General features: G+C 42.0%; 1 protein-coding gene across 4 annotated transcripts in view; it reads right to left on the bottom strand.

Moving 5' to 3' along the window:
* Positions 1 to 15596, bottom strand: part of LOC141140680 (uncharacterized) — a 64270-nt gene that overhangs the window by 14323 nt on the left and 34351 nt on the right. For all 4 annotated transcript variants that reach the window (XM_073628096.1, XM_073628100.1, XM_073628099.1 and 1 more), the window contains 4 exons: positions 11171 to 11329; positions 10959 to 11074; positions 7712 to 7817; positions 560 to 688 (listed from right to left, as the gene is read on the bottom strand). In XM_073628096.1, the coding sequence (XP_073484197.1) occupies positions 560 to 688; positions 7712 to 7817; positions 10959 to 11074; positions 11171 to 11329 (510 nt within the window). The remainder of the gene's footprint in view (positions 1 to 559; positions 689 to 7711; positions 7818 to 10958; positions 11075 to 11170; positions 11330 to 15596) is intronic.

The following is a 15596-nucleotide window of genomic DNA, read 5'->3' as shown; positions in this document are numbered from 1 at the left end:
TTGACGGAAGCGGATGATCATCCGTCTATCCACTGATGTCCATTTTTCATCCGTCAACGGCTGGATGAAAAACCGACAAACAGTCCGCATGTGGGAGAGGGGCCTTAGGAATTCTGCTATCCTTCCGAGACCATAGCCTCTGAAGACTTCACCACCAGTTCCGCTTTCTTACCTCCACAGTTTCTTAGGAATTGCTTCATGCTGTGCACATTCTTTTAAAACATCGTTACCTCCAAGGTATCTTTTTGGGGACATGGAAAGCTATAAAAAGAACCTGACAGGAGTTCTAACCATTTGCTTACTCTATACAAAACTAGACATTTTTGGCTATGGATACACTTCAAATGGCAGCTGTAACCTACCAAAACCTGCCAAAATACAAAATGCCAAAATACCTTTTAGAGGATAATGACATAATTCCTTCATTGTATTTAGCAATTTAATTGTACACACCTTAACCAAGTCTAACATGTGATAAAATACAGTTGCTTCCTTTGTATGTAGTCTAAAATAAAAATCAAGAATTAATTAGTAGATGTAATAAGAAAATATGGCATACCTGCTCCTGGAGTTGATTTTGAAACCTTTGGCACAGTGTTTGAAGCTCCTTAATTGTTCTATTCGTTAGTTTGATTTGTACCCTGCTGTCTTCCAGTGCTGCCGTTAAGGACTTGCATTTTCCACACTCCTATGCCAATACATGTAATATGGTTAAAAAGGTGATCTACATCTACTCAAAAGAAACTGTAAACCTATTTAGACTGGAAAACACACACACAAAAAAAAGCACTCCTCCATGTCATAATAAATTATATATATATATATATATATATATATACACTACCGTTCAAAAGTTTGGGGTCACATTGAAATGTCCTTATTTTTGAAGGAAAAGCACTGTACTTTTAAATGAAGCTAACTTTAAACTAGTCCTAACTTTAAACAAATATACTCTATACATTGCTAATGTGGTAAATGACTATTCTAACTGCAAATGTCTAGTTTTTGGTGCAATATCTACATAGGTGTATAGAGGCCCATTTCCAGCAACTATCACTCCAGTGTTCTAATGGTACAATGTGTTTGCTCATTGGCTCAGAAGGCTAATTGATGATTAGCAAACCCTTGTGCAATCATGTTCACACATCTAAAAACAGTCTAGCTCCTTCCAGAAGCTACAAAACTGACCTTCCTGTGAGCAGATTGAGTTTCTGGAGCATCACATTTGTGAGGTCAATTAAACGCTCAAAATGGCCAGAAAAAGAGAACTTTCATCTGAAACTCGACAGTCTATTCTTGTTCTTAGAAATGAAGGCTATTCCATGCGAGAAATTGCAAAGAAATTGAAGATTTCCTACAACGGTGTGTACTACTCCCTTCAGAGGACAGCACAAACAGGCTCTAACCAGAGTAGAAAAAGAAGTGGGAGGCCGCGTTGCACAACTAAGCAAGAAGATAAGCACATTAGAGTCTCTAGTTTGAGAAACAGACGCCTCACAGGTCCCCAACTGGCATCTTCATTAAATAGTACCCGCAAAACACCAGTGTCAACATCTACAGTGAAGAGGCGGCTGCGGGATTTTGGGCTTCAGGGCAGAGTGGCAAAGAAAAAGCCATATCTGAGACTGGCCAATAAAAGAAAAAGATTAAGATGGGCAAAAGAACACAGACATTGGACAGAGGAAGACTGGAAAAAAGTGTTGTGGACGGATGAATCCAAGTTTGAGGTGTTTGGATCACAAAGAAGAACGTTTGTGAGACGCAGAACAAATGAAAAGATGCTGGAAGAATGCCTGACGCCATCTGTTAAGCATGGTGGAGGTAATGTGATGGTCTGGGGTTGCTTTGGTGCTGGTAAGGTGGGAGCTTTGTACAGGGTAAAAGGGATTCTGAATAAGGAAGGCTATCACTCCATTTTGCAACGCCATGCCATACCCAGTGGACAGCGCTTGATTGGAGCCAATTTCATCCTACAACAGGACAATGACCCTAAACACACCTCCAAATTGTGCAAGAACTATTTACAGCAGAAGCAGGCAGCTGGTATTCTATCGGTAATGGAGTGGCCAGCACAGTCACCAGATCTGAACCCCATTGAGCTGTTGTGGGAGCAGCTTGACCGTATGGTATGCCAGAAGTGCCCATCCAACCAATCCAACTTGTGGGAGCTGCTTCTAGAAGCGTGGGGTGCAATTTCTCCAGCTTACCTCAATAAATTAACAGCTAGAATGCCAAAGGTGTGCAATGCTGTAATTGCTGCAAAAGGAGGATTCTTTGATGAAAGCAAAGTTTGATGTAAAAACAATGTTATTTCAAATACAAATCATTATTTCTAACCTTGTCAATGTCTTGACTCTATTTTCTATTCATTTCACAACGTATGGTGGTGAATAAGTGTGACTTTTCATGGAAAACACAAAATTGTTTGGGTGACCCCAAACTTTTGAACGGTAGTGTATATATATATATATATATATATATATATATATATATACACACACACACACACACACACACACACACATACACACACACATTTATCTCCTGCTTTGTGTCTGAAACTCACAAATCCTTATCACAAAGGTTTTGTTTTTTCCACCTCGGAAATGCCCAAAAATTGCTTTATGCAACTGCTGCAATGCAATTGATCGTCACAGTGCCCATGGAAGTGGTCAGCTGCCAAAACCTGAAGTGCGGTGTTTAAGCGTGGAAACGTGGGGCAACCTTCCAACCTACTAACCCAAGGGGAGTTATGTTCAAAAATCATTTGCATATTTACAAAAACACAAGGTGCATGTTCAAAGTGTTTGGGAATGTTGAATATGTAACACCAGCGGAGACAAGCCCTTACATCCTGATCCCTGCTCCCAAAGTGGGAGAGGCTGCCTGCTATGGTCACAAGATAAGTTTATTTTTTATTTTTTTAAACAAACACTATTGGGAAAGAAAGTAAGCACTCATGAGAAAAAAAAATCTATTTTTGTGAGAAATACATAAATGAGTTTACCCGGCAAACACAACAAGCATAATAATTAAACAGGAAAAACAAAGTGACGCACTGAACTTGAGGACAACAAGTCAGTGAGGGGGATTACAGTTGTAATGGGTTATAGTGAGTCCAATGATATTCAGTCCATAATAGGAGAGGAGCGTCTCTGTGGGACTCATCCTGGGACTACACTGTTGGCTGCCAGCATGTGAAAGTGAATGCAACTCTAGAGATCAAAAAGACAGAAACGGCACCCACTAAGTGTAGTATAAAGTACAACAGGTTTATTCAGAAGGTAAACAACTCACGTGTATGAAATCTTGAATATGGCATATCATGGGGGTGACCCATTGGGAGACACCACAATGATATGCCATGTTCAAGATTTCATACATGTGCCTGTTGTGCTTTATACTACACTTAGTAGGCACCGCTTCTCTCTTTTTAATCATAATAATTAGTTGTTGCCAGGCATGGTATCTTACTGGAAACTCAAAGCAAAGGAGTCATATGATCTCCAGTATAACAGCATTTATAGAAGCTTATAAAACAAAAAAAATACAAATTCTAACAAAATCCTATAGTGCACCTGGAGACCACTGATAAATGCTATATTCAATATATGAAAAAGAAAAACATTATGTAGTATATTTTTCTGATCTCTTTTTTTCTTATCAGTACTGAAAATCATATGCTTTCCTAATGCACAGCATCTAGTGGCAAAGGAATGAAACAAGTGATGTCAGGGAAGTAAAGGATGCCAAGTTTCATCCGTTTTATGAGACTGCACTGACCAGCATAGGAGGATTGGGAGCCACAAAGGCATGCCGCATGTTTAAACTTTACTGCATTTCAGGGACTGTTGAGGTCCATTTATACCAGCAAGCTGCACTGCAGGCAGGCCTCTGGTGTGCACTTAAAGATACAGTGCCAATACGCCGATCCTGGCACATCACACGGTTTACTTTTGTCATAGGACTTTACTGAAATGTCACAAGTTTTTATTTTTTTTCAGTGGATACCACAGCAATGCTGTGGTGTGAAGTAAGACAGTTGGAAACAAAGCATTTTGCCTTGTCTATTCATTGGGGCAGTGCTGGAAGTAAATCATAGCAAATCAAGTAATTCTTAGACCGGCCATACACGGAACAAATTTCTTTCCTGAAACCACTGGTTGTAGGAAAGAAATTCGACTGATTCCCCCATCATGCCAGGCCATTGTCTTCTGGTGGGGCGGCTATAGCAGCATCTAGCGATAATCACAGGTTAAACCCGGTATGCTGGTGCAACTTGGCACATTCAGCCTGCCCATACACGTTTCGAACCGTGTATAGGCTGCAGAGCCATAGGAGTCACCAAAACAAATGTTAGGGGCCCATGCACATCTATTCGCTGTGGTAACGTGCAATGAAAGACATGTTTTACCACAGCATACATTAACGTATCACCAGTGGTGCAATTCATTTTGCATGGCACCTTAACGCACCTCTACACATGTGGACTCTAGATCGCCACAGCACATAGATGTGAACCAAAAGGTGGAAGAACAAAAGGAACGGGCTGCCTTCACACACAATTACTGGAGTGTTGTAGTTATGCTTTAGAAATGTGTCTCACGGTAGTGTGACAAATAGTGGAACTTGCGATAGATTCACATTTCTAGATTGTAAGCTCTAACGAGCAGGGCCCTCTGATTCCTCCTGTATTAAATTGTATTGTAAAAAAAAAAATTGAAAGCGAAAAATCACTCAGCGCATCACAATAATAAATCTGCACATATGATCAGGATTTAAGGATTATTATCTATAGGTCCTTGTTGTAGATGATGTTGTCCATAACAACTATGGTACAGTTAAAGATTCAGGTGCTAGCCATCCCCAGAGTATATCCAGATACTCTGAAAATGAAAGGGAGGAAAGGAGGGAGGCGCACCTAAGTGCAGCATTTGGAACACGTTTTTAATGCACATAAGTATTGCACTTCGATCGAAGGATCGAAGAAAACATAGGCATATCTGTGATAAATGTCCTCAGGGGGTGCCTGCTGTCCGGCATCTCCCGGCGTCCAGGTAGTATCAGGAGGCTGAGCAAAACACTGGATCCAAGAACAGGAAGTGCGGGTGATCCAAAGCTTCCTGGCGTGGAATGCACAAGGGAAATGACGTCGCCTGGCAGGCGGGCCTTGGTGAGAGGAAGGACTATAGACAAGTCTATGTGCTCTGAGCCCACAGCTCCTTCTACTGGCCTCTTGAATTGTATTGTAACTGTACTGTTTGCCCTAATGTTGTAAAGCACTGTGCAAACTGTTGGCGCTATATAAATCCTGTATATTAATAATAATAATAATGCACATGCCTGCAAGGTATGAATTAATGTTTGCAAGCTCTGAAAGAACTGTCACAAGCATCTCTCCTGTGAAGTTTTACAGGCAGAGAAGCTTTTAGGAGCAGTTGACAGATTAATGGAATTATCTCAACTATTAGTGAAAGACGGTAAAGGCAAATTTTGTTGTAGAGTTGTCTCAAAGATGCAACACAATAATTTATACAGTCAAGAATATACTCCAACACTGAAGAGGTTTTATTAACCTTCAATTTCCTTTTACCTGATATGGTGATATTTCTTTAAAAATTTGTTGCAACAATAGTGCTATACAGTAAAAGTGTTGCAAACAAGAACTACTTGACTTTGACTCCAGGATCTTCCCTTTCTTTCCTAACACACAGACACGCGGAGGAGCCTTTAGCTGAATTACTTGCATCTAGTGGCATCCATACAGGGGTTCTGAAGGTGGATTCTCACAGTTGTGTAATGAGCTTGGTGTCATTCTGGGAGTAAGTGAGTGGATTATGTGTCATTTTATCTTTGGTTAAAAAATAAGTTTATTGCATTACTAGGGCATCCACTCCGCTGGTCTGTTTTTTGTTTAGATTTGCCAAAGCAAGGACTGTGGTCATTCAAGGGATGACTGCAGGGACCCCGATATAGTGAAAGCTGCAACACTGGCTTGGAGCTTTTTTGGTTGGTCACACCTGAGCGCGAGAGTGGGATTAATGATGATTAGGAATGGGCTTGGGCGTGTTCGGGATCCCACCTGCCCGATCCCGCCAGGAAGCTGACCGATCCCGCCAGGAAGCTGACCGCACACTGCTAATCACAGGCAGTGGGACATTTCCCGGTCCGCAGCTGCACAGATTATAATAAATATAATAATAAATAATAAATTATAAACAGAAAAGTCAGAGCTCCCGGGTGCTCGATCCACAGTCGCTGACTGAGTAAAGTAATGTAGGAAAAATGATCCGCACTCCAGTTGTTGCTCCTTAAAAAAAAAAAAATCTTTGTTTTAATGGCAAGCCACAGTGAACAAACGCAGATGAAAAACAGTTGACACGTTTCAGCCTATAAGGCCTTAGTCATAACAGATCGGGAAAGGTCTCAATGCCTGTGATTAGCCATGTGCGGTGTCGGCTTCCTGACGAGATCAGGCAGGTGGGATCTCAAACACGCTCGAGCCCATCTCTAATGGTGATCTAGTTGATTTTTGTGATTCTAATTAAATAGTGGGCAAACATCCAACAGGGACTGGTCCCACGGAAAATAATGATCCCGATTGTTGTTTAAAATCTTCATTGTGCTATTCAAAATAAAAAATGTGAAATTCTGAACCATTTCATTTCATTGTGGCCCACAACAGGTTACCAAATCACTTAAAGTGTTACTATACCCAGGAACCTGCATTCACTATATCTGGTCTCCCACAGTACACAGAGCATGGAAATGCAATTATTTTAGTAAATATAACTGCTAAATACCTTTTCTCATCGGCAGTTAGAGCAGTCTTGTGACTTCTATCAGTGTCCAGCCAAGCACTGGTTAAAGCTTGTAGGAGGAGTTTTCTGACTGTCCTATTAGACAGCAATACCCCTAATCCTCTGTCTGGACAGTGCTGATCACATTCACCCTCCCAAGAAAGAAAAAACCTCTCTAGCAATACACACCAAATTGAGCATGTGCAGCCTGACTCCATAGACTCTGTTATCAGGAAATTATCAGGGGACAGTGAAAGGAGGGGAGAATCAGAGAAGCCAGGATCAAACAGCCTTTTTATACAATGCGGATAATTAACCCCTTAGGTTTCACAGTGAGTATAACAAGCATGGTTTACTGCATTTACAGGCTAATTTTACTGTTGTGGGTTTAGTAACACTTTAAGTGGCCCCTGTTCTTCAAAAAGTTGAGCACCCCAGGATTATGTGAATGCTGGATTCTTCAGTCCACTGACAAGTCAGAAAGCTATCCCCAGTGGGTCTTGTTGCTACATCAATAGATATGGTTTTGCCTGTTTTCCCCAGAAAGCCATCTGTCCATCAATATTGTCCCCATTTGGTACCTATGCATTGCTAGAAGGCTAGAATTCTCCTTTAAGAATACAAAGCTGGATAACAACTCACACACACACACACACACCATCTTCCAGAATGCTTGTGTATTTGTAAGGAAATCTACAACAGAAGCCTTAATTGCAGCATTGGCTTAGTCTGATTTGCCTGCTGCAATCCCCATAAATTTTTCCCATGGGAACAGATTATCCTGATCATGGTACCAGCATATTTTATTTAGAGGTCTTAAAGCAGGAGATGGAGTAGGGAATATCCTGGTCTGCTATTCAAAAAGTCCCAATACAGTAACACCAGTGATACAGTACTGTTAGTGATCTCACTTGTCTGGAAATGCTATCTCTCTTCAGCTGTGTGCGCAGCAACTGAGCCTCCTCTGCTAATCGACTTATTTCCTTCTGCAGGTCTTCCATTTGCTTCTGATGTTCCCTGGAGAAGTGAAAGAATACATACAAAAAAGACAGATTCCTTAAAAACTACATGTAAAATTTATCAGAATTTCAGTTATCTACATCTGTACTGTACGTTTTATGATTATCAGCTGTAGCAATCTGCAAATAATTTTTGGAAAATCCTGCCAGTAACTGTGAAAACACTTCTAATTAGGGGAAGGATATGGTTGGGGTTGACCACTGCTGGATGCAGTGCCTTATGTGTAATGACGATGCTTAAATACACAGAACAAAGAGATGTATGGCCAAAGCTTTTCTGGCCATACTCTTCTTGTGGGTCACACAAGTACACTTACTTTTAGTCTCCTGTAACCCAAATTCAGCTGATAGCTATTTCCCGCTATCAGCTGACAAGGCAGAGCCACTCCAGGCTAAAAAGGATCTTGACCATATTGTTGGGAGCCATCCAGCTGCCTGATTGACAGTTGGCTTCACCTGTTAGCGTGCAGCTGAAAGCCAGAGCCAGCTGCAACCACCCCCTCCCCAGCCCAGTGCTCTAGTGAGCGCTGGAGGAGCAGAGTGGAGAGCAGTGACTGGCAGTCACTGCTCTTCACTCTGAACAGAACAAAAACTGAACAATCCTATGTGGGACAGCTGCAGCATCACTCCAATGCTGCAGCATAGAGGTGAGTATAGAGGTTTGTTTTTTTCATAATCCCATGCTTCTCCTTTAAGAGGAGCGCTGCAGCCCCATTTCTTCCTATGGAAAGCCTTGCTTTTGGCGGCCTCTAGCGTACCTGTGGAGTACAGCTCTTCCTATAGGAATATTTTGGGCTAGAACGCTTATGTGTAGGATAAAGGACGCACCTAGAAAGGGCATTTTTGGAAAAAGGGCTGTGAATCACTAGGCAAAGCCACACAGTAATAATCATTGCAATGGGGACAGAGGTACGTAATGGACAAGGTCGGCTGCACCCAGAGGGGTGGGGGCATGCCTTAAAGCACAACTTGTACCATAGGCACAGTTTGTCACTGAACCTTTAACATCTCCCCTAAAGTTTAATCCCAAAAAAACCTAAACTAACCTTAACCCAAAACCCTATACCCCTCCATAACCTAACACTGACTTAACCCCTGGCATTCAGGAGAAGCAGAGGAAAGCTTCTGCAGGTATGTGCAAGCACCTCTGGGTATCCACACTTCAGTATTCCTAAACTGGTAGTCTTCAACAGCATTAAAAAGTGTCAAAATCCTTACAGACCCTGTGCAGGGTTTGTTAAAAAAATCACCTGTAAATAATTAACCCTACATACAAGCAACCAGTGATCTACTACTATAAAAGTTAACAAAAGCAACTGTGCTAAAACCAAAGCAAAAAAACACTCAGAATACCTTAATTTGTAATATCCTGAACCCAGATGTTAAAGAACATTTCACATGATCAATAGGATTGTACTTCCTCAAGCCCACTGTGCATCATCCTCTTTCTCTGCTTACTGCATTACCAACTACATTAAGCATTCTGAAGATCTAAACCTGATCAATGGTCCCCAGGAACTTTTTTCACATAAGGTTTTCTGTTTATGAAAGTTATCAAGAAACCTGTAGTAAGTATTCCAGCATTGCAAGCAGGCACATTCTAGGATTCCCAGACAACAGACCAAAGAGAATTAAATGGCCTGCATGTACAGCACACATAGATATTAGACTATAGTCTGGGGGTGCCAGGACTAAGATATGATGGGGTATCTATGGACAGCCTCAGGCTCTAGGTAAAGGATTCTACTAACAAATTGAATAAAACATATACTATATAAATGTTTGAACTGTTTGCCCAGTTTGTTTGTACTATTGAAGGAGCAGCTGGATGCCCAATCAATGACCACTATCGGGGTCTGTGCCGCTGACCCCTGCCTCCTACTGCTAGCTGTCGGTCTTTGCCCTCAGCCTCCTCCGCCGAGCCTTCGGTCCTCCTCTTTCTCTCCCCTCCTGCCTCCTCCGCTGCCGTCATCAGTGAGCGGCGAAGAGTGAGAGGCAGCACAGGACAGAGGGCAGGTGGAGGAGCTGGCCAAGTTAACTTTTCTAGTTAACCCGCAGGTGATTGGTTACTTAGAACCTAGCAACCAATCACGAGCTTGTTAATATGAAAAGTCACTCGGCCAGCTCCTGCTCCCGCCCCCTATCCAGAACTGTGCTGCTTCTCGGTCTCGTGTGCACAGGTAGGATGCATTGGAACACTGCAATGGGAGGGAAGAGGACACTACTGTGTGGGTGTGGGGGGAGGTGATGTGAAGGGGGCAGTGGACACTGCTATGAGCAGGGCCAGCCCCATAGCAGTGTCCTCTACCGCCCTTCACATCACACCCCCCCCCAAAAATCCCTGCATTCTCAGCGCAACGCACTCCTGATCCCTACATTCTCAGCGCAACGCACTCCTGATCCCTGCATTCTCAGCGCAACGCACTCCTGATCCCTGCATTCTCAGCGCAACGCACTCCTGAACCCTGCATTCTCAGGGAAATACATTTCTGATCCCTGCATTCTGAGCACAACACATTCCTGATCCCTGCATTCTGAGCGCAACACATTCCTGATCCCTGCATTCTGAGCGCAACACATTCCTGATCCCTGCATTCTGAGCGCAATACACTCCTGAACCCTGCATTCTGAGTGAAGCGCACTCCCAAACCCTGCACTCTTGTAATACTTTTATGTCCACTGCGTTTGTAATCTACATTTGGGGTTAACAACGTATCATCACCCGCAGTCAATGCCTTTTGAACACGGTGCAGGAAACACACATGGAGCATGCCTTTCTGGCATCGCGTTCTGGTGTGAACAGGACACTGTGCCCGGTGATCTTTGACTTCATCAGTGTTGTTCAAGTTGATCTCCACCTCTCTAAGGTTGCCTACCCCTTATCTACAGTATGACCGGTTTTATGGCTATAAAGTGAAATTTCCCAGATCCTACATTAGTGCCCTCCATGCTTTTGGCCCTGGGTGTCAGGGTTCCTAAAAGGGGTATCATACGTTTACTGCATTTTATTTTAAAAATGATAGGTAGGTGAAACTGCCTACTTTTGAAAGAGTACAGTGCCAGGCTGTTGCACTTCTCCATTACATAACTGTTAGAGCAAGTGAAGAAGAAAAAGGTCAAATCTGCAGGTTAAATGTACCATGACTTATTTCTGAAAATTTCCGAGATCTGTTGCTTCAGTTTATGGATCTTTTCATCTCTGATGTTGACCTCTATTTGGCTTTGTTCCCGAAGTGCTGCCACTGTCTCTTCATACTTTCATAAAACACAGAAGATGTCACATTAGTTTATATTTTAGAATGAAGACATATTCCCAAGAGGTTTCGACTGATGGATATGCATAGCACTCACCTGACTCTGCAGTTCTCTGTTGATATTTTCATAATGCAGAATGTTATAATTCAGGAGCTGCTCCTTCTCTTCCACTGATTTCTGGCTTCTGTCCAGCGACTGCCTGGTTGTTTTATGGCTGTTTACTTCAAGTTCAATGTCTTTGGCAAACTGCAATGTCTGCAGTGAAAGAATATTGTTGTTTTCAATTCAAGGCCAAGCCAGCTACATACAGACTTCAAAATGGTTGTTACATATGCAAAAAAAAAAAAAAAAAAACACACACACCATTCATAAAATCTATTATTTCTAGTAAAACTTTTTATCACATTCTTTGTGTTGTGTGTTTAAATCCTTGCATTTACTGACCACATATCTGAAAGGGTAAATATATGAATGAACCTATGAATAAATGTAACACAGAATTTAACCCCTTGTTACAATGACATAGGCGGTTTTGTATGAAAAGTGCTCTGACAAGAACATTTCTTCAGAATTTTTTTGTCTCATATTAAACTGCAATTAAGACCTACATTTTTGGCATGCAAAAAGTAGTTATTAAAGAGGAGCTGCAGTCTCCTATCCAAAATATATGTAAAAATGTAATAAAAGTATCCTTGTGATTCTTGTGACTTGCAGCATCCAACTTGGATATTCCTATAACCGTCCACATAGTATGTACCTGTAAAATCTTTATATATCTCCTCCAGGAATTTTGTCAGCGGCCTTTGCAGATATGAGCATCTGAAGCCCGCTCCTATGCATTTTCAGGATTTGGGTACAGCTAGCTACCCAGCGCACATTGTTGATGACAGGATGCCCCAAGACTGCTAGGATCAATGACGCTAGTATCCCAGGAGTCCACAGAATAGCCTAATTAGACATAATTCGTATAGGTAAAGACAAGCCAGCATTCTGGTGTATACTCTGCATTCTTGTGTTTATTGGGGTGTAACAAATGATGGCCACAAATGTCAATGCGTGTCAGCCAAACTGGCCTTATGAATAAGACCAGTTTGGCTGAAACGCATTGATATTTGTGGCCTTCATTTGTTACACCCCCCCCCCCATTAACACACAATTGCAGAGTATACACTGGAGTGCCAGCTTTACTTTGCTTATACAGATCATGTGGATGAGAAGTTAGCTGCTTCTGCCAGAGGTGATAAAGCCACATTATAATACTGGGAGCTAGTAGCACCTACTTTCACGTATTTGTAATTAGACATATTTGCCTAGGCATCCAGGACCGGAAGTGCCATGAAGTAAATATAAAAATAACAAGTATTTTCAAATAATCTCATTCACACAAAATGGTTGGAGGTGCAAAATATGATCTCCTGAAAAACATGAAGCTTTCCCCTGCACACCCGTAGGTGGTACGTACAGCTGGCCCTAGAAGTGAACGTGCTTTCGCGTAAAGCTTATAAAAGGAGGTACAACCAAAACTGCGTACTGTATTGCAAAAGATCGAAACAAGCATTAAATGTGATAGGAAATACAAAAAAAAATCGTACCTACATGTATAGAACCCTTTTAATAGGTTGGGCTGAAGGCAAGCTTGTCTGAGGGGGTTAACCCCAAATTGCCAGGAAAATCTATCACGTCGTAGAGGGAAGTCTAAAAACAGCGTAAATAACACACGCTTGTACACACTATATTTATTTATTTTAAAGGAAATAGAAAGGAAGCAGATGAAGAAAGAGTGAAAGGGAGAAAGAAAGTTTATAAATAAATAAATAAAATAAATAGGGAGAGAGATGGAGGGGTCACCTCCAAGAAGCAAGGATCAACAGCGTCAGTCAAGCAGTGAGGACCACCGACAATGAATCTTAACCACCTCAATACAGGGCACTTACACCCCCTTCCTGCCCAAGCCATTTTTCAGTTTTCAGCGCTGTCGCACTTTGAATGACAATTGCGCGGTCATGTTACACTGCACCTTAATTAAATTTTTATCATTTTTTCCCCACAAATAGAGCTTTCTTTTGGTGGTATTTGATCACCTCTGCGGTTTTTATTTATTGCGCTATAAACAAAAGAAGAGGGACAATTTTGAAAAAACACAATATTTTTTACTTTTTGCTACAATAAATATCCAATTTTTTTTTTTTTTTTTAACAAATTTTTTCCTCAGTTTAGGCCGATACGTATTCTTCTACATATTTTTGGTAAAAAGAAATTGCGATAAGCGTATATTGATTGGTTTGCGCAAAAGTTATAGCGTCTACAAAATAGGGGATAGATTTATAGCATTTTTATTATTTATTTATTTTTTACTAGTAATGGCGGCGATCTGCAATTTTTATTGTGACTACGATATTGCGGCGGACACATCGGACACTTTTGACACATTTTTGGGACCATTCACATTTATACAGCGATCAATGCTATAAAATTGCATTGATTACTGTGTAAATGTGACTGGCAGGGAAGGGGTTAACACTAGGGGGCGCTCGAGGGGTTAATGTATGACCTAAGGAGGTGATTCTAACTGTGGGGGGAGGGGACTGACTGGGGGAGGTGACCGATCGCTGTCCCTATGTACAAGGGACACGCCATCGGTCTCCTCTCCTCTCTGACAGGACGTGGATCTGTGTTTACATGCACAGATCCACGCTCCTGCTCTGTTACCCGGCAATCGCGGGTGCCCGGCGGACATCGCGGCCGCCGGGCACGCGCACCGGGTCCCGAGTGACGCAGCGGGCACACGCGCGCGCCGCCGCCGGCGCGCGCGCGCCCACTAGTGGCTCGGGAGGGTGAGGACGTCATATGACGTCCTCCCAGAACAACAGAAGCCTCGTCCAGCCGTCATATGACGGTGGGCGGTGGCTTAGTGGTTAAATAAGGTACAGTGCCTTGCAAAAGTATTCCCCCCCTTGGCATTTTTCATGTTTTGTTGCCTCACAACCTGGAATTAATATGGATTGTTTGAGGATTTGCATCATTTAATTTACAGAACATGCCCACAACTTTGAATTTTTTTTTTTTTTTATTGTGAAGCAAACAACAAAATAGGACAAAATAACAGAAAAAGTCAATGTGCATAACTATTCACCCCCCTAAAGTGAATACTTTGTAGAGCCACCTTTTGCGGCTATCACAGCATCAAGTCGCTTTGGATAAGTCTCTATAAGCTTGCCACATCTTACCACTGGGATTTTTGCCCATTCCTCCTTCTAAAACTGCTCCAGCTCCTTCAAGTTGGATGTTTTGCACTTGTGAACAACAATCTTTAAGTCTGATCACAGATTTTCTATTGGATTGAGGTCTGGGCTTTGACTAGGCCATTCCAACACATTTATATGTTTCCCCTTAAACCACTCAAGTGTTGCTTTAGCAGTGTGTTTGGGGTCATTGTCCTGCTAGAAGGTGAACCTCCGTCCTAGCATCAAATCACACACACACACAGAGTGTTACAGGTTTTGCTTAAGAATATCCCTGTATTTAGCACAATCCATCTTTCCCTCAACTCTGACCAGTTTCCCAGTCCCGACTACTAAAAAACATCCCCACAGCATGATGCTGCCACCACCATGTTTCACTGTGGGGATGGTGTTTTTTTAGCTGATGTGATGTGTTGGGTTTGTGCCAGACATAGCGTTTTCTTTGATGGCCAAAAAGTTAAATTTTAGTCTCATCAGAGCAGAGCACCTTCCTCCATAAATTTTGGGAGTCTACCACATGCCTTTTCGCAAACTCAAAACATGCCATTTTGTTTTTTGCTGAAAGTAATGGCTTTCTTCTGGCCACTCTGCCATAAAGCCAAACTCTATGGAGCGTACGGCTTATTGTCATCCTATGTACAGATACTCCAGTCTCTGCTGTGGAATTCTGCAGCTCCTCCAGGGTTACTTTAGGTCTCTGTGCTGCCACTATGATTAATGCCCTCTTTGCCCGGTCCATTAGTTTTGGTGTGCGGCCATCTTTTGGCAGGTTTTCTGTTGTGCCATGTTCTATTTGGTTATGATAGATTTGATGGTGCTCCTAGGGATCATCAAAGATTTGGATTTTTTTTTTTATATAACCTAACCCTGACGTGTACTTCCCTTACTTGTTTGGGGCGTTCCTTGGTCTTCATGGCAGTGTTTGGTTAGTGGTGCCTCTTGCTTAGGTGTTGCAGCCTCTGGGGCCCTTCAAAAAGGTGTGTATATGTAATGACAGATCATGTGACACTTAGATTGCACACAGGTATACATCATTTCACTAATTGTGTGACTTCTGAAGGTAATTGGCTGCACCAGAGCTTTTTATGAGCTACATAACAAAGGTGATGAATACATACAACATGCCAATTATCAGTTTTTTATTTCTGAAAAATAGATTATATATTTCTAATTTTACTTCACCAACTTAGACTATTGTGTTCTGATCCATCACATATAATGCAGATTAAAAAAACATTGAACTAAAGGCTGTAATGTAACAAAATAGGTAAAAAGCCAAG

The sequence above is a fragment of the Aquarana catesbeiana genome, linkage group LG04 (genome assembly GCF_042186555.1).
Source record: "Aquarana catesbeiana isolate 2022-GZ linkage group LG04, ASM4218655v1, whole genome shotgun sequence".
In the NCBI taxonomy this organism is placed as follows: domain Eukaryota; kingdom Metazoa; phylum Chordata; class Amphibia; order Anura; family Ranidae; genus Aquarana; species Aquarana catesbeiana.
This window is presented reverse-complemented; position numbering and strand designations above follow the sequence as displayed.